Source organism: Xylocopa sonorina, chromosome 15, assembly GCF_050948175.1.
Source record: "Xylocopa sonorina isolate GNS202 chromosome 15, iyXylSono1_principal, whole genome shotgun sequence".
NCBI classification, from domain to species: Eukaryota; Metazoa; Arthropoda; class Insecta; order Hymenoptera; family Apidae; genus Xylocopa; species Xylocopa sonorina.
The window spans coordinates 4,306,828-4,329,788 of record NC_135207.1 but is presented as its reverse complement, the minus strand read 5'-3'; the positions used below and the strand labels follow the sequence as shown (position 1 = coordinate 4,329,788).

Below are 22,961 nucleotides of genomic sequence, written 5' to 3'. Positions count from 1 at the left end.
TGGACATCGTCAGGTTTTTTCCTCCGTCGCGAGTACGAAAGTGTTTCGCCTTCCGTTGGTTCAGCAATTTTTCTGGAATTTTCAGCGATTTTGAGGGAGCTTCCGCGAAAAACTTTCCTTCTGTTAAATGAAGAATCCAGGGAATTTGTAACGGTGTCACGATGATTCCAGGAAGCCTGGTCCCTTTGCGAAATCACGAATTCCCGCGTCGCGCGAGGATCACCTCGCGCAGATTCGGTAGCGCGATGACCTGGTTTCGATCGCGGCCAGCAGATTTATCGGCGAATAGCGCGCCCGCATCGATGCTCGCGCCAAAGGGAAACATTTGGTCGTCGTATAATTGCCGCGTGTATTTTAAAACTCGAATCCGGTGCACGCCGCGCGTTCTTTCTGGCTCTCGTTCACAGTTACACGCGTTCGTATACGCGAATTCTCGTTCGAGGTAGAAGCAATATTTAGCCAGGTATCTTTAATGGCACCGGGGCACGTACGTTTAACCCAGCGGACAAATTGCACGTCCTCCTGCACTCGTTCCTGTATAAACATTCGCCCGTCGTGGCCGCGGCCAGGTAAAAAAAAAACTCGAAAACTGCCGAGTCGCGTAAAATTTGGGTCGTTCACGCCCATCCCGACCGACTTAATCCAGAGACGCCTGCCGCGCCGTCGAAACCTTCAGCCCCGTGTAATAAACGGAAAGTATTCGACCGAGCAATAAAACTTTATCGACGCGAACGCTTCAACACGCGCCCCGTTAAACCTGGTATTAAGTTTGTCCAACGCTAAGACCCAACGAACCGTCTGTACATAGCCGTAATTCCGTTTAATTAGTGGCCACGGGACGGTCCAGAAAAATCTGAAAGTCGCCAGCTTACGTTTTCAAAGTATTTATCGCACGCAACTTCGCGAGCACTTCGATAAAGAAGAAGAAAAGCTTCTCGCAGAGTTTTCAAATGGTATCCGATAATTATAGGCTGTTCGTTGCGATGTAGATTTATTCCTGTTATTATTAACAATCATCGAGCATTAAAGATAATACTTTTACGTAACGAATCACGGTTACGAGTAACGATGTTTTCCGTTTTTTAACGATATAAATACGCGATACATCGCGATACGATTTTTCCCAGCGATATCCGGAAACCTGTTCGGTTCCAGTGACGCGAGCAACGCAAGCATTAAACGACGAACGATATCGGTCGGATGGCCAGGCAGAGATTAAGGTATCGGTGCTGAACACAGTACCGGAGAGCACAAGTAGGCCCCCCTTCCTTCCAGGGGCCAGCCGGGAGGCCTCAGTGTGCACCTGTGCAGGTTGAGAGGTGTTGTGTTTTCACCTGGCAGTTCAACCTACAATCGCGAGCAAGAAGGTTCCGCAGCCGCGATCCTCTCGCGTTCCACGCTCGTCACGAGACGGGTCCGCGTTTCGAGCTCTCGATACACTCAGCGTTTCGCCATTACGCGCCTTGAACTTGATCGATCGGATCGAATCGGAGCAAACCATGGTGAGAGAAGACTTCCAGACGCGTTCGAAGGAATGATCGAATCGATTCGACGTCTCGAGTAGCGGCGATGCTTTGAGGATACACGCGATACACACGCTCTGGCGAGAAAAGATCCGATGGGCCCTGATTCCAGCGCGCGGTACCTCGGCAAAACCGTGGATTAATTAACTCGATCAGTGGCTTCTTCCATGGAGCCGGTTCCGTAGAGGTTTCCACGCGATCCGCGCTACGATTTCACCGTGTACGCCTGCGAATGAAATCGAAAAGCCTGGGTGAAATTAATCGCGAACACGTTGTGCATCGTTAGAGGAACAGGATATGCGTAACGCGTCAGTGGTTGTGGGAAAATCTTGATCGTCCCGAGGAAAATTGATCGCGAGCAGCACAGTGATCCGTTACGGACATAATCGTGAAGGTAGACGTTTTCAAGGAGAGTTTCGCCATCGACAGCCACGATGGACACCGTGCTCGAGAAGATGGGCAAGCTGAATTTGGTAATGTTGCTGGCTCACCAATCTATCCACGTATTTTTACGAACAATTATCTGACAATCGCGTAACGAACAGGGAGAAGCTCTGCGCGCGTGCATAGAACGATTCAACGAACATAATGTAACGAACGAATGTTTCGATACGCTGGAACAAAATTTCTGATACCTGCGAAGATACGAGCCGTTCGTCCGCGGTTTTTTGTCGCCAGTTTCCGCCAGCAGCGGAAGCATAATGCTTCAAGGGAAGATTGCGGTTCTCGAGAGTAGGATCACTTGGCACGCAACGGATAGGCGCTCACTTCCGGCGATTAAAGGTTCGCCAGATCGGTCAGCGACTGGATAATCCGTCGATTAATAAACAACCGCGCGGATACCCTCGTGTAAATTACACCGGGAATTTTTCCTCAGATAGAAAGAGCTCAGTTGAACCTGTAATAGCACGTGCATTCGTATATGGTTATCCGCGTCGATGATCGCGTTCTACGCGTTTTTTCGCGCGCTTTCTGCCCAGCTTAGACACAACCCGGCTAGATGTTTAGCGATTACCTCGTTACGATCGACTGGTTCGAGCCCAGACTCGATCGTTTTTGCCACAGGAATCGCCAGAGGCTCGCGTCGGCCGTTGCCGTATTCTAAGACAACGCTGAGCGCGGTTCCTGCCGTCGCGAGCATTGAAATCACCTGCAGCGGAACGAGAGCCGCCGTCAATGGTACGCGGTAAAAATCTCGCGGCGACGGAACGCTGTCCGCGGCTAGAAATTCTTTTCCAACCGCGTTTCGAAAGCCTACATGTTAATGAGCCGCGCGTGGATTGAAAAGTCGCCTCGTTGAATCGAGCGGGGGGACGGTGTTGTCGTGTTCCGTGCTCGTTTCGCAAATGGCGCGTTGCGGAATCTCGATGCGGTTCGATCGTCCTTGAGGTGATTTACTCGAACAATTTCCTCTTTTCTTTTCGTTACGCGTCCACGAAAGCCGAGCATGGAAATCGAATCGGGAAAAGAGAAATCATTCCCGCGATTCTATTTCAGACCCGTTAACAATGAGCGTGATATCGAAAGAGAAGAGCTCTGAGAATCTATTACCTGGCTCTTATAAATAAGTGAAACTGTGAAATGAATTTCCGATGCGCGTAGGGTACGTTATAGTGGCAATGAGAAGCAGCGAGCGTTTATTTCTTCCTCGTCGGTACCGTTGCTCTGTGGCGGTTTAGCTGCGCGCGAGAACAACGTCCTTGCCGAATCGGCGACGATCACGGCCAATTAAATACCGCGAAACGCGACTAATTAGCCGTAACTGGGCTAACGAACGTTATTATCTCCCCTCGCGTTCTTCCGCGATCGAACACCAATTCGACGGAGATAATCGTGACTCAGGCGACGGCGATGGGTTCAACACTTTCGTCAAGGTACATTCCCCATCGCAGGCATCCGCGACTAATTAAGATTTATACGAGCAGATGCAGGAATAAGCGGAATCCAACGCGTTCGAACGGTTCCTCGCGCGACTCGCCGGCTGCGCATCTATTCGTATCCTGTGCACGCGTTCAGGTGCAAAGTACCTTGCACCAGGCCGTTGTCCTTGCCTAGTGACTCGACCAACTTCCACCGGCTATGCTTCACCATCGAAGTCTACTTTTCCATTATTATTATTCCCTTTCTTCGCGAGCTACATTCCTCGTTTCGATTTTTCCCCCGCGTTACGAAATCCACGCGACAGGACGTGGATACCGTTCCGCGGGTATTTCCATCTACGGAGGAGCGCTCGAGCGTGGTGAAACGCGTGCGTAACAATGCTCGATGGAAAATAGCTGAATTTGATCGCCTCCTCTCTTTCGTTTCGAACGAACGGCCTCTCTTTCTCCTTGGTCAGGACTCTCACCGAAGATATTTGGCCAGTGAAACTTTTTCGACGCCCTTCTCTTATCGATGCCCAACGATCGATACGTTCCATATTCGGAGCGCCACGTATCGCCACCGTTTCACGTAGAATAGATCCCTCGCTCCTCATCGCTTTCTCCCTGTTTCGCGCGCGATTCCTCTTGAATAGCCACCGGGAATGTTGCTCTTGGAAATGGGAACGACTCGTGTTTTACTCAGCGAGGAGAAAGGGGGAGAATTTCGTTGCGCGTTTATTTTCATCAACCGGGAATTCAAGAGGACTCCCAGATGGAATTCGCCTTGGTGCATTCTGGTATCGTAACAGAGGCATTCGAGGCTTTCCATCGTAAAGATCCGTAGTCAGGCCAAGATGTATCTGCTTCGATGTATGTACTAGTTATTACTGTCTTACGACCACTTTTATGGGTTACGAGAAGAAACGAGAACTGGCGAAGAGACTCCATGAAAGAGACCGTGTTTTGTTGTTTAACGTTAAAACACATCGTTCGATGCGAAACGCGCTGGTCCCGAGGTTTAACGCGTAAACAGCGTGCACGCTGCAACAGGAACAGGCTCTCATCTGGCTCGACGCGTAGCCATGGAAACAGACAGAGAAATTACCGTGTCAGAAGTGGAGTTTCACATGCAAATGTCCCACTCGAAAATATCGCATTACGAACCAGTAAACATTGCGTGTCTCTCTGTGGAATCGAACGAAGCCTGCGTGCTTCGGATGGTTTCGAGTTTTTACGTTTGTATATCTGTACTTGTATCTATTAATTAGCTCGTTCCTCATTTAATCACCTCGTAAACAAACCCGCAATCCTTATCTCTCGATTTTAACTGTCAATGAGCGTCGAAACTGCGGTCTTTAAATTTCCGAGCGTCATCTGAGTCGATCCGCTTCGTCGTTAACGTCGACCGCCTTTCCTACTAAGAATAGCAAGATTATGGGAGGCGATTTAAAAAAAAATAGCTGCGACCTTGAAAACCATCCACTCATGAAATGACATCTGAGCGTCGTGCAAATTTCTCTGGATGGAGATGTCCGAGTTTCTTCTGATCCAAGTTATCGATCCACCTTGTGTAACGAAACTCGTTGCTGTGCATGTGCACGGTTAACGAGAAGAACGACACGCTCGAGAAGAAGCGACTCGATCTCGATTCAACGTTTTCAGTCGCGAGATGCGTACATCATTGCCCACGGCTAATCGCGAGTGTCGTCGCAGTCGTTTGCTGCGGGCAAGCATCGCTACCGAATAACGATAACGATTGCACGAAGCGACAGGTGATCGTCGCTCCCAGCATTGTCTCGACGATGAAATTATACAGTCAGACGCGATAGGATCGATTTTATTTCAATTTTATTCTCGTCACAACAAACTCATCACGCGCTACAGCGAGAAAGATGGAGGCGGAGGCGCAACCCCTCGCATGGACAGACGCATTCGCGAACAATAACAGAATTTGTTCGTAACGATAGCGTGAAATTTAATCCACGAACGATACAGTTGTACATCTTGATTCGCAGTCAAGTTGCGCGGTTGAATTACAGACAAAACCGTTCGCTCTCATTAATCATTTATGGCGAACCTTTAATTACCGCGGATCGGTTGCGGCAATCATAACGCGATTAACACAACAATGACGAGACTAAGGAGGCTCGTACGGTATACCTCTATTAAGTGGTAGCTTCGTTTACTCGTTTTTCGAGCACCAAAACCGCGCATCGTCGAGCACGGATCGCAGCCTCGAAATAAGAGTAATCACGTGTACAGGCTGTGCTCAGCACGCCGTTCGCAATTAACATTCTCGAATGATGCACGAGCCAGCCCACGATGACAAATCACGCGAGAGCGTTTAACGTCGGGGTTTCTAGTGGCGGGTGGTCGTGAGGAATAGCTACTGGGACCGGATAACCGGTACCGTGAGATTCGACACGATACTCGCCTCGCTTCGCGTACCACCCCGTCCACCAGCTACCCGGCTGGTTAATAGAAATATTAGGAAACGTGGATTAATGGATGGCCAAATGGAAATTTGTCGGTGCTCGAGCGAGGCGGTCGATTCCGGTTTTCGCTTGGTAGCGCGGCGAGATTTGCGCGAACGCGAACGACTCCTGAGGGATCGCACCGGAACCGTTCCAGCGTGCAAACATGGACGTCTGCCTGTTACACCCGCGGATAAATCATCGCGTCGCCGACGCCGGCGTCTTTTTTTCATTTTATCGCACGGCACGTCACGTGGATCACGTTGGAATCAAATCGTGCCGCGAGAACGTATTCGTTTAATATTACGCTTCCATTCAGGCCCGCTCGCATCCTCTTCGTGCACCGCTCTATCTAAATATAAATCAGCGCCTCGCTATTCTCTGACCGTCGATCGAAATTAGAATCTCGCGCCAGCCTGAGGTTTCCCTTCTAAGGTTAATGTCATAATTGGACGTGTAATAATGCACGATCGAAAAAGTGCGCTTTCATTCCTGGCTTTCTAACCGCGTGGATTCGCTGTGTCGAAACTTGGTCGCGTGTAACCGTGAGACGAGTCTTTGATCGTGGATACTTTATTAATCGATGCAGTTTTGCGAGTGATATTGAAAAGCAACGAATTTGTAGCGTTTAAAAATTCTTGGCGTCGAACTTGTTTTATTTCTTTGAGAGTGATTCTTGTTCAAGTCTCTTGAATTGCCACGTGGTTCAGTCAGAAACCACAGCTCAAGGAGAAACAAGAGAAAAGGAAAGAATGGTTTTGAAAGACGTCTTTCTTCGACCAACAATTACGCACACGGTGTTTGGAAATCGTAAATCATTCGGAACATAATTCTTCAGACTGAAACGAAGAGGAAGTCAACAGAATTATGTTCAATTCATCTCGTATGCACAGACTCACGACATAAATTTTGTAACAATTATCTGCGAGCACTGTGTGCGAATGCGCTTTTAAATCCAGTTGACACACATCTCTCGCTCATTGTCTGTTTTCGAGATCCCCTGACAGGCTGCTCAGCTGTTAGATTATTCACGGCGTGTTCAAAAGATCAAAGAAAAAGTTGAGCGGCTCAATGAACAGTACCTTTTTATACGACGATCATTTCTCAGGCGTAGCCTAAGCAATCGCTGTCGCTTTTTTCAACGAATCAGCGAGGAAAATTGGCTGTCACTCTTACGTCGTTTCGTTCGAAAAAGCAGACAAAACTTGCAGATACATATCGATCTTAATATTAATCGATAGACTCTATCTGAATGAAATTGTTTAAAGTTTGAATTCGCGTTCGATATTACACTTTCATACAATGTTACATCGAACTGTTCGATTGAGTAACAGCAATCGTAACAGCAAATTGAATGATTCAACGATGACCCTCATCTCGTCGACTCGAATACCATGTATCTCGTGCGTACGATTCGCGATCCTCGAAAGTTCACCTGCGCCTCGCGGAGGCCTCGTTTCGCTCGGATCGAGGCAGAAATCGCGCTTTCGAGGCGCCATTTATCGAGGATACGATCCATCTTACGGTGAAAAGCCGCCTACGGTTCGATCATCCGCGATTTCTCGCGTCCCCCGTCGATTAATAAAACCTGAGATTAATCTCTCGCCCATCAAATGCCATCGAATTGCACGACGGTTCGAGGCCTTTTTCCCAAATTGAACGATTGCGCCAATACGTTGCACCATAGTTACTTACGATTACGTGAATTACTCTTCAGGCAATTCCGTGGGTCGATTCACTCGGTTCAGCTGGATATTTTCCAATTATTTTGATATTTGCACTCGCGTATATACACCAGTCGAGTTATTCGGTGCTCGATTCGTCTTCGAACGATTGCATAATATTTGCGCAACGCTTCGGAATGAATAAAAGAACAGCCACGTTATTTATAGCCGAAACGAAATTGCTCGCTATTTGAGAGCCACTGTTTCCAGTCGTATTTACAATCGCGAATCAATAGCTTGTGACAAGCTGGCGTGTCTGGATGTCGCGCGAGGAAACGATTTTGGTAGCCGTAGATTAAATTCGAGCAACCTTGCCGAGCCTGTTTACAAAAGTGTCTCGTAAATCGTCCCTGAGTAACGCTCTAACTAGGGAATATTTCCATTCGATACGTACTCGTGCCAGTATAAGTCTTCCCCAATCGGAGCGGCGTACAGGTTAGTTCGTAGATAACCATTTTTTTTTCCTCTTACATTTCGTCGATCGACCTGCATACCGATCGAAACGCGAACCACGCGCGTATATCGCTAAGGCGAGTAACGTCGAAGTAATTTCCTTAATGGAACAAACGAGTCTGAGACGCGGAGTCGCCACGAAAGGCTCCACACTCGAAGGCGGAAGAATTTCGCAAAACCCATAATCGTTGCATGTGGCCAGACGAAACGAAACGCCGCTAGGATAGTCGACCATTTGGAATGGTTCCACGCTGAACAACGACAGACGTGCGCGTGCACATTCTCGTTGCATAGAATCGAGAATACGGCTCGTAGAAGGTTACGATTATCCCTGGGCAACGGTTCCTCGACGACGATAAAAGGCACCTCGCTGTCCCAGCTACGTGGAAACGTCAGTCACGCGGAAACTCGCTGAATTGATGGAGAAGAATTAGCTGGATACTCCCATACGCAGTCGCGTAGACCACTGTGCTTTCCAAGAGAAAGGTGTTAAAGTACGAACGCTCACCTTCGATGGTGAACGATGCCTTAGAAGCGCAGCAACGAGGGTAGTGCATAGAGGGTACCATAAATTTTTTAAGTTCCTTGAACACCTTTTTTCTTGATGATTGATCGCGACGTTCTACGAGTCTTTCATCGATGTACCATCGATCCGTCCTCGTAAACGTGTATCACCATCGTACACGGTTGACATAGTGCGCGATAACAGGCGTTTGATAATAGGGTAACATGTGTCGAAAATGTCCAGTCACTGGGAACATTGATAACAGGTCGTTGCCGATTCTTATCTCTCCTTCCATCGATGACGGAATCCAAAATTTTATACTTCAACGTATCTACAGCTATCTACGTATCCACACTTCATGGTACAATTGAATCGTTCCAGACACTGGACTCGTTTCATCGCAACGATCCGTTCTATGCCATTGTTGGATAAGCTTCGTACCTGTGCAATAGCCTGCAGGCAGCAATTATTCGCGCTCTTTATTTTTTTTTGCGCTAGGCGATAAGAAAATCGGCGCCGCGATAAGAGAGACTCGCGTTGGCTCGACCTCGTTTTCGTCACGAGTCTCTTCGAGGCTCGTCGGCTAAGAGGCAGTCTCGCCGGTGTCGGCGCTCGAATGCGCTTCGCTCGCGAGAAAAGTGAAATTCCCCAGTAAAATCGATCGCTGGCCAAGATTGCGATCGAGACTTCGCCTTTGGCCGCTCGTTCAACCCTCAGTTGTCCATTAAGGAGGGTAGAAACTACTGACGGTGAATTCGTCGTCCGCATGGCCGCCAACGATCAGCACGACGAGATCGAGTCCTGTCCTGAACCAGGACAGGACAGTCTCAAGTCGAGATTCTTCGCTGTACGTGATCGCAAACTTGCGTTTCTACATTTATAATTGAAATAAAGTTCCATTATTATGTGTACGAAGGTTTTTGACGAACGTGTCACTGTTAAATATATGGACGATGCGTCGAATGCAATATTCATCAGAGTCCCGTGACGCATTTTCGTTGAACTTTAGGGTTCAAAGAAACCAAGAATCGATGCACAATGAAGAGCATCGACGGACTAAATTACTATTCTATACAATCTTGTACAGACATAAAACTAAATTTTCTCTGAATAATTGCGAGCAGTAGATAATTCAATCGATAACTTTGAAAGTGAGAAACAGATTGCATCGTAGTTGTACAAGCTTCTCGTTGGCTGGTATTAAGTAAAGTCTTGTAGCCACGAAATGACATAATATATTATACTTCATTTATCGTTTAACTTTTGAGAACGATCGCTGAGATTACAATGAATAGTACACTGAACTATAATACGTACAATAAGCAACGTGGTTACGGTTACGACACGGTGTCGCACAAAAGCAGTGTTACGTCCGTGGCTTCGTAACAAGTTACCCTAAGGTCCCGCAAGAATTTATAACGCGACAAAGGAGAGTGAAAGTCGATGCACGGTTCTTTTCCCTGGTCGGGGGCGCGCATTTCCGCGATGAAACGTTAACTCCGCTTACTGCTGCTTCCGGATTCGATTTCTCAGCGGGGTTACTTAACGCGGACGTCGATCGACCAACGTGGTATCAGAAAAACCGTGACTCGATCGAATGATTGAAACTGATTTGTCTGATTCGCAGAGGATTCCGAGCTGTCCAGTGAAGAGTCCACAACCCTTGAAGGAGTTCGTGGGCCGCTGCCAGACGATGCCATCGCGAGTGAAGAAGTCCTTCTGCGGTTGCCTTCAGGTAAGACTGCGAATTGCTTCAATTAGAAGCTCTATCTGATAATTATCCAAGTTAAGTCGGCCATTACGAGCCAATTATGAGTTACTCTACAATTTGTCCGTGGCATCGCGTTCCTTATCGCTGGTAGAGGTATCCGTGTGTGGGTTAAGGAAGAATTAAGCGCGTCTACGTTCGCCTCTTTTTGTCGTCGAAGCACGAGGCGGTCGATGGAGAGACAGACTTTCCCTCGAGTCGCGAGGCAAACAAATCCCCCGTTAATCATAGTTAATGATTCCGCAAACAGCGCTGGTATATCGAAAAATAAGCACGCGGCGAAACGGTCGAGCGACTTGGCGATTAACGACGAACGGCGAGAATCGATTTCGCGTTCGCCAGTCGAGTTTCCGCATTCTATCGATCGGGAGTTTGTCGAGCGAGCCGAACGAGGACTGATTAACCGTACTTCCACGAAGTCGATTGTCATTAGGAAGCGGTTACGCAAGTCAAGGTGGAAATGGTGCTGAAACGAGAGCGAGGCGAGCACGCGCGGTTGTTTTCCCTGGTGGAAACAAGCCGAAACGATCTCGAAGAGTTGCGTCAAGAAGACTGGTGGTCCGGAACGTTCGCATTCCCGCAGGAGACAAAGATGAGGCCGCATTAAATTATCGTGGCAGGCACACACCCATAAATGCAAAGCATTCTCGAATGACATCCGCGATGCAAAAACCTCGCGTATGCGACTACCATCGCGTGTTCGATGAGATTCGTTCGTCGACATTCCCGGAATTTTCGACCCCGAAATGGAACGTTCCTGGCCATACCTGGTGTGCATGCGATCGCGAGTCGAGGTTTCTGTATAATCGGCAGGGAAAGATCAGCTACTTTCTTCGTTCTGTAAAAATGAGTCGCGAATCTTGACGCGGTTTGAGAAAGAACTCGCGTGCGCACGAGGAGGAGATAGTCGATTAGATTAATCGAGGCACGCGAATCTGCGGGAATATCGCGGCACGAGGCCTGGTGAGGTATCGCTCCAGAAGAGAAAGGCGAATCGGTATCGAATCGAAAGTATTAAAGATTGAGTGATTAGCCGGATTTCTAGGTTCCTGGCTGCATTGCGAGCGCGCACGCAATTATTGCATGCGAATGGATTATAAATCAGTCACGATCTCCTCTGAACTTGAGAGCCGCCGGAAGTGGCGCCAGATACTGGATATCTACTCGAACGATCCTCCGCGTCGCTTGGCACGTTCTCCGCGTTAAATGACCCATTATATTCGGTGCAAGGAACCCTACAGCGTTGCACGGTGATGCAGACTCGCGCGAATGCGCACGGACGATCGCGAGGATGGATCAGTGAAATCCGCCCCTCTCATTCGTAGTTTTATCGATTCTTGATAAGTTGCAGCGGTCGTAAACTCAGCCAGAAGACATCCAATATATCTTGTTCCGTGGACGATTCCGCTCGAAATGAAAACCATAGATTTTCCTGTCGCCGTTAAACGATAAATTATTCAATGACCATCGCGGGGCGTGCACGAAAAGGACACGCGAAAGGTGTTCCGTCGACGCACCCTGAACGAAAAGTGGCATTGTCACAGGCCAGCGAGCATCTTCTTCATACAAATTATCCGACCGCCTGGGGTCTTTGACTGCGTGACCCGTGACAGCACGAACGTCTGACCTCGATAGGGTTGAGAAAATCGGACGTCCTTCTGAGAGTCGATGGAGCTTGAAGGCGACCATCGAATGCCGCTCGATCGATTGAAAATCGCATCGATAGCGTAACGTCTTTACATTTGCAGACAGCGTAACAACTTGCTTAGAATGCAGAGCGAGATTTCAAGTCTGACTTTAGTGCTGAGCTTGTTTACGGAATTATCGATTCGATGGCAGCCACGCTGCGATCGCGAGACACAGTAAAAAGGAAATTTATGTAGATTCTAATCAATAGCGCGGACATCGCGCTCCGTTCTCGTCGTGCACTTCAACCGATTCTTCCTTATCTGTGCCATCCACCTTTGGAAACACTTCTTTCGCGTTTCATGGGCGGCCGTGGAATTGTCGTTTCATAGAATCGAGGCAAAAAGGAAGCGTCTGTCTGCTTCCACGAGGAATCCATTCCGATTCTCGTCCAGTCGTCCTTGAGGGAATCCTATGACCCGTAGATTCCTTTACGCTGATCAACCCTGGTCACTGGTTCCGCCGCGGCTCCGCAGGGCGTGTCCAAGGAGAGAAAGAGAGGCAGGTAGTCTACGGTGAACATAATCGTATTTCCAGCATCCTCGAGAATTCTGTAGTGGTTTCACTCTTTCTCTCTCTCTCTCTCTCTCTCTCTCTCTCGTTTCCACTCGCTCTTTATCACCTCTCTCTTTCTCTCTGCTCTCCAGCGGCAGATCTGTCGAACGAGAGATCCGATGGAATGCACCATAGAAGGTAGCGTACGCCGCGCTGGAAAGTCTGGAAACGATCGATATCGCGTTCGTGTGTGACTCACGGGTGCACCACGGCGTTCTTTTTCGCGTCTCGCGGCGACGCTTTCAATTATCGACGATTCAAGAATTTATACACGGCCGCCGTGCTCCAATCGGAAGCAGAAAAATGGAGGGAACCGACGGAAACGCGCAAGCCACCGTCGGCTTTTTCCACGGGGGTGCGTCGAACTCGAACGTCCGCCGCCTCGGCTCGCATGCCACCGCGCCGTTCTGACTGGCGTTTTGGATTCTTTGCCTCTCGCAGCCGCTTTATCGCTCGTCCTTCTTATTGTCCGCCTTGGCCGCCTCTGCGACTGCCTCTCGAGTTCAAGTGGACGACGCGAGATGCGAGCGTACCCACGCGAGCGGTATGATACCCGCTCGCACGCGAAAAGCACATGGCAATGGCGGAAGAGGGGTTTCTTCTCGCGCCTATCGAACGGAACGACCGCTCGAGCGGTTCGCACCGCGTTTCTAATGCCACGGGGCTCTGAATTTTTACCAGACTCGATGATCCTCTCGAGCAACGTCCGCGGAAGAATTCGACCACAATTTTCGCGTTTACGACACTCAAATTACCCTCCTAAGCAGCCGTGCGAGGTTTAGATCGGCATTTCTCGCCCGAGCTTTGAAGTAGCCAAGAGTTAAACGAGAGAGGAACACTTGTCCCGCGGCGTGTAAGCAGCTCGTAAAAGGGAGGATGGCTTGACAAGAAGTGTCGTTCGTGGAATCGCTCCGAGGTCGATTCCTCGCGGGGAGTGGAGAAGAAGAAGAAAAAAAAGAAAAAATTATGGTAATGCCGTTGCCGGTTTGACACGATCACGTTCCACGGAGTTTCTTGCCAGGCCTTTGAATCGTATCAACTGTACGTCTGTTTACCGCGAGCCCACTTCTGAACACATGCGCTAATTGCGGGGGCGATCCGATCGCCGACGCTTGTTCTCCGTCGGCCATTTGTTCCACTCGCGTCCCATGCCTGCACGATTTCCACAGGACGCGGTGCAAAACGTGAGCCGTGATTGCTTTCTTTGGCGATCGCGCGGAATTACTTCGATTACTCGAAAGATCCTCTATCTCTGGTGCAAAAACTCGACGCTGTTCGCTGCCAACCAGCGAATCGTACATATGGACCCGCGTTTATTGACTTCATCTTTTTCCGCGAGCACAATGAGCAATTTATTCCCTGGCTATACCGTATTCGTTGTTTCGCAACCTCTGCTCGCTCGATCAAACAGGTTTTTAACGAGTATCAGCTCGTCGGAGAAAAACCAACAGAGAGAAGGCAATATGTCATATTTGCAAAGCTCATTGCGCTTAATACGTTTCCGTACCACGTTGACAACCTACCCGACGCGCCGCCCACGGGACCGCGTGGGTGTCCTTAAACCTGAAACGACCTGCGCGCGAAACAGTTCCGCGGACTCCGTTTCGAGCGGATGGGAAAACTTAACTTTCGAGACGCGCTGTTCGAAACCAGAAATCTGTTCGTTTCGAGGGGTGTTACGCGAGCGTGAATTCAAGTGAATTACGTTTCAGAGCAGCGAGAAGTCGAGTGCCATGGTCCGTTTTGAGGATCAGGTTAGATTCTATGGACATCGCGAGGAAGTGATCGTCCAGACGAGATCGTGACGAGACCGCGTACAGCACATGTTTCGCTTTCGTTTCGAGCAGGACGATTATAAATGGCATCGCGTGCGCACGATGAATACGTGATTGCGTCAAATTGGGTCACTTTGTGCAGTTACTTCCTGAGTCGTGCCACGGATCGCATCCGTTATAAATTTCCAGCAGAAACGATTCAGGAGAGATATTTGCATATTGCGTGCAATCATTTATTGGCCGTTCGCGCGGCATTTACGATTAGTTGCGTTTTTAATCAGCTACCTGGCACGGTCGAACGGTAGACTTCCCTGGCTCGACGTTTTGGACTCGCGTTCGGTTCCGATTCTTCGATAATCAATGAACCCGTTCCTCGCAAATGACTCGATTAGATTCCAATCAGTGTACGAATAGCAATATTATGCATCTGGATTCTCCAACGCTTCCTGTCTGCCCGTCTAATGGATCGTTCGTCAGAAACGATGATCATTCTTATTCACTCTGCGAACGAATGTCCAGAAGGAAGAAGAGGAAACGTTAGAAGCAAGAGAAATTATCGCGGTACAGCCTCTCTACTGGCGAATGTAGGAAGAACAGCCACAGTTTTATCCTCCGAGTACTTGCATTTATTTGTAGATTAGCGACAGACGCGTCGACGAAGCTTCAAAGGAGTTAGAAAACGCTCGAGGGGAAACCTAGGTTCGCCTCGATTAATTAACTCGTCCCACAATTTCTAGTCTCAAGAGGTGATACTCGCGAAAAAGAAAGCACGACCAGAAGATGGCTTGGACGATTCAGCGGGAAGATTCATTGAACGAAACCAATGCTATCGCGCGGAAGGAGGTTGATAAAGTTTATCCCAGGGAACCGTGCGTTTTCACGACGGTTCCCAGGCGAGCGGCCATAAATCCAATCACGTGTGAACAGCGCGCGAGTCGCGCTACCCAAAGCGAAGAGACGCTAGCCCGCGGGACATTATCGCCTCGATTCTTCGCCAAGGGATCTATCCGCGTTATTTACGCGACGCATTCGTCACGGCGGATAGACTTTCCTCTGGCGAGGAACGTGGCTGAACGAGGAGGAGAGCCAGCCAGGCCGCGTAAACGCCGCGCGCGGATCCAGTCTTCGAACCGGCTGACCTCCTTCACCTCTTTCTGCTCGAGGCTCACGTGTGCGTGCCGGCAGGCGGTCGCGTGTCACGGTTTATCCCGTGTCCTCTTGTTTCGCGTTCACGTGCTGACCTCACGCGTGAACGTGCTCGATCGCGTTCACCTCGCCGCGGATGCTGAACTTTGCTGGCCGAAGGAAGTCGCGGAGGGAATCGCGAAACGAGCAAACGGATCGAGGCGATCGACATTGTCAGCCAGAGCGATCGTTGTTATCCACGCACGCGATAAATCAATTCGTACGATGGTATCTATCGCGGATCTGGCTGAGAAATTTGAAATGCAAACAATTCGAAAGACGTGATCGTTGACAAAGTATTAGTTATAGTACCGTTATCGATAATCGTGGTCGTTCACATTAGCTTTTAGATTGTCTTGGCATGTTTCTATCTATATTGTTTTCTGATAAGAGGGAAGCGAGTTCGTGAGACTGATACGTCGTCTGAATTTCTAATTTCCATGGAATAATATCGCGAACGGTAAATATTTGAGTAGGATGATAGTTACGAGGGATAAATCAATGACTATGCGAATAGGTAATTCCATAGTGACGTGTGAAAGTGCCTGAAGCCGGGTACGCATACCTGCGTAGGTTGGTCCGTGCAGGTCGATCGGTCTTCTGTGTGTGTGAGACAAAACTGCTCAGGTTTTTTTATACGTTCGTGCCACTCGTGCTGTGCTTGGAGCGTAACGAAGCACGTGTTGAGACGAGTGCTGATTATTCCAAGTGGGACCCCTTTTTATGGAATTTTGTTCGAATTAAAATATGTACATTGAAATCTGTAGAAAGAAGGGGTGGTTTCAGCTCATTTATTAAAATATGAGTCCATCGTATCGATTCTTTGCTCAAAATAAAAGAAGGGTTATCGAATTTCAAAGTTTCATCGCTCCATAGAACAAAGTTCCATGAAAATCTGTAGCTGACTTCAGGAATCCAGTGTCTGAGTCGTCCCCTGACCTTTGCTGCCGCCGATTCTGTCTCCTCGAGGCTGAGCGAAGGAGACACAGGAATGTGTACAGCGCTGGATATTAATAGTACCCGTGAATCAGGAAAACAAGGGAAATTCGAATACAGTGGAACTTAAATTTCACTAAACAGTCGTACAGTTCCATTGTACTCGAATGGACCAAAGATTTTTCGAAGTCACACTGTCTAACGCAAGTCTGAATCGAGTGGCGTCTCGTACGATCATCGATCTCGAGCACTGTGCGCATGCGAAGTTGGTTCATCGGCGGCATCTCGACAACCAGTCGGCTCCGCGATTTAATGCCGAGGCTCGTCTTCAATAAGGTCAAGACCTGGTTACATACCCTCGATCGTCTTCCCATCCAATCGGTTTCCACGGAACGTCGAAAACACACGGCGTCTCTTGAGGCGAGCAACTGAACTCGATTCCGTGACCTTTTCCACGCTTCCCAGCGTTTTCTATCGCGGCTGTTAAAAAAAAAAGCGAAATTCCGTCACGTTTGACAAAGTAGCAAATAAACTAGGAAACGACGCTCCTCCTATATGTATGCACTCGGTAGCGTTTTATTGCTCGTCTCATCATCATCATCGTCGTCGTCGTCGTGATTATCGTTCTTCTGGTATCCTGCAAGAAACGGCTTATAGGAAAATCGGCTGATTGCCCGTAAAAGTAGCGGTTATAAAGAGGCGACTGAAAACAAGGCTCTCCGGTTCTTTCTTGCGCAGGATGACGAGCCACCGGAAATCACGTATTGCGTTGTGGAGCACACGGGTACGCTCACGCTTCAAGCGATGACGCCCACCCTGCCGATGCCAGCCGAGGAGGAGCTGAACAAGATGTTCCTTGAATTGGTCGACGAGCTGGACCTGACCCAGGCCAACCGTCAGGCAGTTCTGGCGCTTCCTGCGAACAAAAAGTGGCAGATATACTGCTCTAGGAAAGGCAACGGCACGTTGGAGAACGGTGGCCTGCGGACCACCGACTTGAGCGGCGACCCGGAGGATTATATCAATAGACTGAGGACAATAGCGAGTGTGAGTACTTTGTGATTAATGAATTAATTGTTCGCGATCCTCACAATGCGCCCATTGATTACAGAGTCCTTTTCCTGAGGAGGGTGAAGAAGTGTCGAACCAAATGCGGCAGACGGAAGCCCTGAAGACTGCTCTGAGGACGCAGCCGCATAGTTTCGTGCTTAGGTTTATAGAGCTGGACGGTCTCAATGCTTTGCTGCAGGTCCTTGGAACAATGGACGCGGAAGCGGCCAACAGCAATCTGCACACGAGCGTGATAGGATGCTTGAAGGCGTTGATGAACAATTCGGTGAGATCTCGATCGACTATTCGCTCGACTATCGTCTGAAACGTTCGAAACGTATGAAAACAGTTACGAAGATTCTAATGGGCTTTTTTTACAGAATGGAAGAGCACACGTGTTGGCGCACCCGACTGCCATCAACACGATATCCCAGTCGCTGGCGACTGAGAACATCAAGACGAAGATCTCCGTTCTGGAGATCCTGGGCGCCGTCTGCTTGGTACCAGGCGGCCATCGAAAGGTCCTCGAGGCCATGCTGCACTTCCAGCAGTACCATTCCGAACGAACGCGATTCCAAAGTATAATAAACGATCTGGACAAGAATTTCGGCATCTACAAGGACAATCTGTCCCTGAAGACGGCGATCATGTCGTTTATCAACGCCGTGCTGAACTACGGACCCGGCCAGGTGACGCTCGAGTTCAGACTGCACCTGAGATACGAGCTGCTGATGCTTGGTATACAACCGATCATCGAGAAGCTCAGAAAATACGAGAACGAGACGCTGGACAGGCATCTGGATTTCTTCGAGATGGTGCGGAACGAGGACGAGAAGGAGCTGGCGAGGAAGTTCGAGAAGGAACACGTCGATACGAAGAGCGCCACTGCGATGTTCGACTTGTTGAGGAGGAAACTCAGCCACACTGCCGCTTATCCTCATCTACTGAGCTTGCTGGAGCATTGCCTTTTATTGCCACGTGAGATGATGTTAAATTGTTCTCTCTAATTAATCGTAATTTTATTCCAAAAAAATTCTTACGATTCTTCCGCGGTTTTCAGTCGACTACGGTTCCCACCCTCAACACTGGTTGCTGTTCGATCGGATCGTGCAGCAGATCGTTCTCCAGTCGGAAGGAAACGACACGGGCACCATAAGGAATCCAGACGTGGCGCCGATCGAGATCAACGTGAAGGAAATTGTCCACCTGCTCGCAAAGGAAGAGGAACTGGTCGCGGCCAGGAAGAAGGCGGAGGAGTTGGAGCGAGAGAATTCCGACATGTCGACCAGATTGGCCAAGAAGGAACAAGAGTTGGATCTAAGGACGCAGGAGAAAGTAATTAATCGCGTTGTCTCGCCAAATCGAGACCGTTACAGCGACTTTATTCTCATCCGTGGCCTGACATACTTTTCCAGGAAGACATCGAGGCGAGCCTGGCGAGGGTGAAGGAACGCCTCGAGAAGGAGACGTCCATGCACATAGAGACCAAGCAGAGGATTTCAGAGTTACAAGACAATCTCGAGACGCTGTCGCGGCAGATAAACAACGAGAAATCGGAGAGAAAACGCCTGGAACAATTGGTGGCCTCTGGAAGTTTGCCTGATGACGCGAAAGCGACGATTAAGATCGTCGAGGACGACGTTCTGGAAAAAGTCGAGGCGAAGCCGATGCCACCGCCGCCTCCGCCTCCACCCTTGGCACCACCGCCTCCACCTTGCTTGATGCCCGCGGCTCCTCCTCCAATGAAGGTACGACAACTTTTAATCCCCAACATCTTCGATATATTTCAATTTCTTCGAATAACAGAGACTGCAGTAACAGCAAAGGATAAATCTGTCTAGATGGAGATAATCAAGAACGTTCCTCAACCAAGTAATCCCTTGAAGTCCTTCAATTGGTCGAAGATCCCAGAGCAAAAGCTGCAGGGGACTATATGGTCAGAGCTCGACGACACGAAGCTCTACAACGTCATGGATCTGGAGTCCATCGATAAGATCTTCTGCGCTTATCAGAAGAACGGCGTGTCCACGGAGGGTTCGATCGAGGACCTGAGGACACTGGGGAAGAACAAGAAAACTATGTCAGTGATCGATTCAAGAAGAGCTCAGAACTGTACAATCCTGTTGTCGAAATTGAAAATGTCCGACAACGAGATCACCAGAACAATCCTCTCGATGGACCAACAGAACATTCTGCACATAGACATGGTCGAGCAATTGCTGAAGTACATCCCATCGTCTGAGGAAGCTGCATTACTGGACATGCATCAGAAGGAGCTTCAGAACAGGGCTGACTGTTTCTTGTACCAAATATCCAAGTACGTAGCTTGTAGATCATTCCTACTTTCTTCGTTTTTTCTTTCGAAGAGATACAGCGTCGCATATTCTTGTTGACGATTAGCAAATATATCGTTGAACGTTGATAAGGTATCTGGTGCACTTCGAGTGCCATTTACCATCTATCTGCGATTAAAAATTGCTCGTAGACACTTGGAAGAATATTTTCTGACGCGTACGTTTCAGAGTGCCGCACTACGAGCAGAGACTGCGGTCTCTTCACTACAAAAAGAAGTTCGCCGCGAGCATCGCGGAGTTGACGCCAAGAATGCGCGCGGTTCTCGAAGCCAGTCGACAGGTCGCCAGGTCCCGTCGACTCAGAAAGCTCCTGGAGTTGGTCCTAGCCCTGGGGAACTATGTGAATCGCGGAAACGCGCGTGGGAACGCCTGTGGCTTCCGTTTGGCGTCTCTGAACCGTCTAGTCGACACGAAGTCCTCCTGTTCCAAAGGCACAACTCTGTTGCATTATCTGGTACAGATTTTAGAGTCTAGGTTTAGAGAAGTGTTGGACATCGAGGAGGACATGCCTCACGTTCGAACCGCGGCTAGAGTCAGCATGGCTGACCTGCAAAAGGAAGTGGCTAACTTGAAGAATGGCCTTCAGGATGTTCAGAGGGAAATAGGTAAGTTTTACATTTGCACGATTGAATTTTCTTTGGTTATACAATTAGTCTCATTTTGTTTTCCTTCGTTTCCTTTTTCTAGAATTCCATCGTGGTCAATCTCAGGTGCTTCAGGGAGACATGTTCTTGCCAGCAATGAGAGATTTCCAGGCGCAAGCTACGTGTAGGCTAGCGGAAGCGGAGGACTTGTTCCAAGACATGAAGACAAGAGTAGGTTTCTAGTTAAGAAGGTACTCTGCAGTTTTTACTTCGACTAATTCACTGAAATCTTTTCGAACAGTTCGACAGAGCGGTGCGACTGTTTGGCGAGGATTCAGCAGGCGTGCAACCGGACGAGTTCTTCGGGATCTTCGAGAACTTCCTGCAGGCGTTGGCTGAAGCCAGACAGGACGTGGAGAATATGAGGAAGAAGATCGAGGAGGAAGAACGCAGGGCAAAACAAGAACAAGAAGTGAGTGAAGCTACAGAGACCCTTTAAAGTCGTCAATTTTTAATTAAATTTATTTTCAATCAATTTATTGCAGCTTCGAAAGAGGACGATGGAGAGAAAGAACTCTCGCGAGGGAATATTGAACAGTATCTCGCTGAGTAAGAAGAACGAGGCGAACAGCAACGGACAGAACGATAACAAGGGTGAATTCGATGACCTGATATCGGCTCTTCGAACTGGAGACGTCTTTGGGGAGGACATCGCGAAGTTTAAGAGGTCGAAGCGTCGTCCTGTGACGCCAAGCGGTCAGGAATCCCGTAGACACAGCGCGCACAGGGAAGACTCCAGGGAACGACATTAGGGTCGTCGATGAAATTAGAATCGGTGGCGTGAACGTCACAGAAATTGTCTCGCGATTTAATCAGTATGTAATAGAAAGGAAACAGGAATGTTGGTAGAACGGGAATCTAGAAACAGAGATGAGAATCGAAGTAGCAGATACAAGTAGGGAGCGTGTATATAGAGGGAAAACCGAAGACCACGATGCTTCGTTGTTCCGTAAGTTTCTTCATCGATTAAGTAGTATTATTTTCGAATGTGATTCCTGTTTAATTAATCGTCTCGAATGTTGTCTTCCTCATTCTTCGCTCGCGGTTAATAAGACGCGCACGTCGCGGGACTTGTTCAATCCTTCAGTCGTCGAAATTCTTAGGTGCATTCGATTTTGTCTATTGAATCTCTTAATTCGTTCGTTGATGTTACATATCGGCGCATATCTGCCATATTCCATTTAAAATCGAGTGGAATAAGATCGAAGAGTATTGGTTGCGTTATAATCATTGAATTTCGAGGGGTGGTTTATTGAACTATTAAAGACGCCTTAAGGCAATCCATTTCGATCTTTCTCCATTGAGTGATTCGATTCTATACATTGTATACGTTGACTGAAATCGACATATTTCGTTGAATCTGTCATAAATTCGAACAAGCGAGCGAGCGCGTGTTTTGTACATTTTTTGAACGCGTCTGTGTTACGAGTCAGGCAAGAGTTTCACGCGATGATTTTCTGTATATAGTCATTACACATTTGCTCGTTAAAAGTAGTCCGCGTTTTGACGGCGGTGATTCACAAAACTTCGACGAAAGAACAGGCAGCGTACGGACCAAAGTGTGTGTGTGTCAGGAGGCATCAAAGAAATCGAGAAAACGCAACGCGATCCTAAGAACGATGAACTTTGTTAGAATTTTTCAAACGGGCGGGGGTGATTTCTGACTTGTCGTATTCCGATGAATTTTCTTACACTGGGATCCCCAATGTTCCCCTTTTCGACGGCAACGTGTTTTTTCGCATACTGAGAAACCAATAGGGCCTATCGGGGTGACGTTCTATTCTCAACCCCGCGAAACCTTTAAGTCTGATTTTGTATTTTAGAAAAAGTGACGATAAAGCGTCGACTATAGATTATCCAGGGACCCGTTGACAATTCGCCAAGTCGTTGACGGAGCTCGTGTTAGTTTTCGATGTGTAGACCAGAGAAACTGAAACGATTAGACAGGTGTTCGTTGTATAGTAGTCGATGTTTTGTAAGCTTTTGTATTTTTGTAAATATTCAGTATCGATGTCTCGTTTTTGCAGCGGTTGGTAACCCGGCAAGAATTTAATTGTCCAGTTAATATATTACTGCGTCCTTAATGTCACATGTATACTAATATATTAAAAGAAATATATATACCGAATAAACACGAAATTCGAATCACCATTGGCGTTTTTCCAGCTCCATTTCGTTTCATCAATATTTTTGCTTCAGTAGCGAGTAGTTTCCTCTTAATTTAACGTAACTTTCAGTATTCGTAATTTCACCAGAAACTGATGATCTTTTTATTTTGTTCTCAAAAACATCTCTGGTAACGATTCGTAATATACTGGTGTATGATAAGTTACCGATGAGTAGAATGTGTCGACGTTTCTGAGGGAAGTGACGTTACGGTCAGACAAAAATGGTACAATGGCTGACTTGTTTCTTATACTACTTACGACTCCATAGATGTCGCTATGATATCCAATCTGGACGCTGT

The 22,961-nt window shown here is 48.2% G+C and overlaps 1 protein-coding gene across 2 annotated transcripts; it reads left to right on the top strand.

The window, feature by feature from the left end:
* The first annotated feature begins 1,817 nt into the window (after window positions 1-1,817).
* On the top strand, window positions 1,818-22,642 carry Daam (disheveled-associated activator of morphogenesis-like protein). 2 transcript variants are annotated; one of them, XM_076906942.1, is made up of 12 exons: window positions 1,818-1,996; window positions 10,169-10,276; window positions 17,185-17,493; window positions 17,558-17,782; window positions 17,877-18,474; window positions 18,557-18,831; window positions 18,912-19,244; window positions 19,338-19,813; window positions 20,019-20,455; window positions 20,538-20,665; window positions 20,736-20,906; window positions 20,980-22,642. In XM_076906942.1, the coding sequence occupies exons 1-12, from the start codon at window positions 1,958-1,960 to the stop codon at window positions 21,244-21,246; spliced, it is 3,366 nt and encodes a 1,121-aa protein (XP_076763057.1). In that variant the 5' UTR covers window positions 1,818-1,957; the 3' UTR covers window positions 21,247-22,642. The 2 variants fall into 2 exon arrangements, with proteins under 2 accessions (XP_076763057.1, XP_076763056.1); XM_076906941.1 differs by lacking the exon at window positions 1,818-1,996 and adding an exon at window positions 9,276-9,388.
* The last annotated feature ends 319 nt before the right edge of the window (window positions 22,643-22,961 follow it).

Bases quoted from the DNA above. Each gene is read 5' to 3' on its own strand.
- Daam (XM_076906941.1), top strand. From the start codon at position 9,308: ATGGCCGCCAACGATCAGCACGACGAGATCGAGTCCTGTCCTGAACCA. The intron at 18,475-18,556 runs GTGAGATGATGT...CGCGGTTTTCAG, and splicing joins GCATTGCCTTTTATTGCCAC to TCGACTACGGTTCCCACCCT. The intron at 19,245-19,337 runs GTACGACAACTT...AAATCTGTCTAG, and splicing joins CGGCTCCTCCTCCAATGAAG to ATGGAGATAATCAAGAACGT.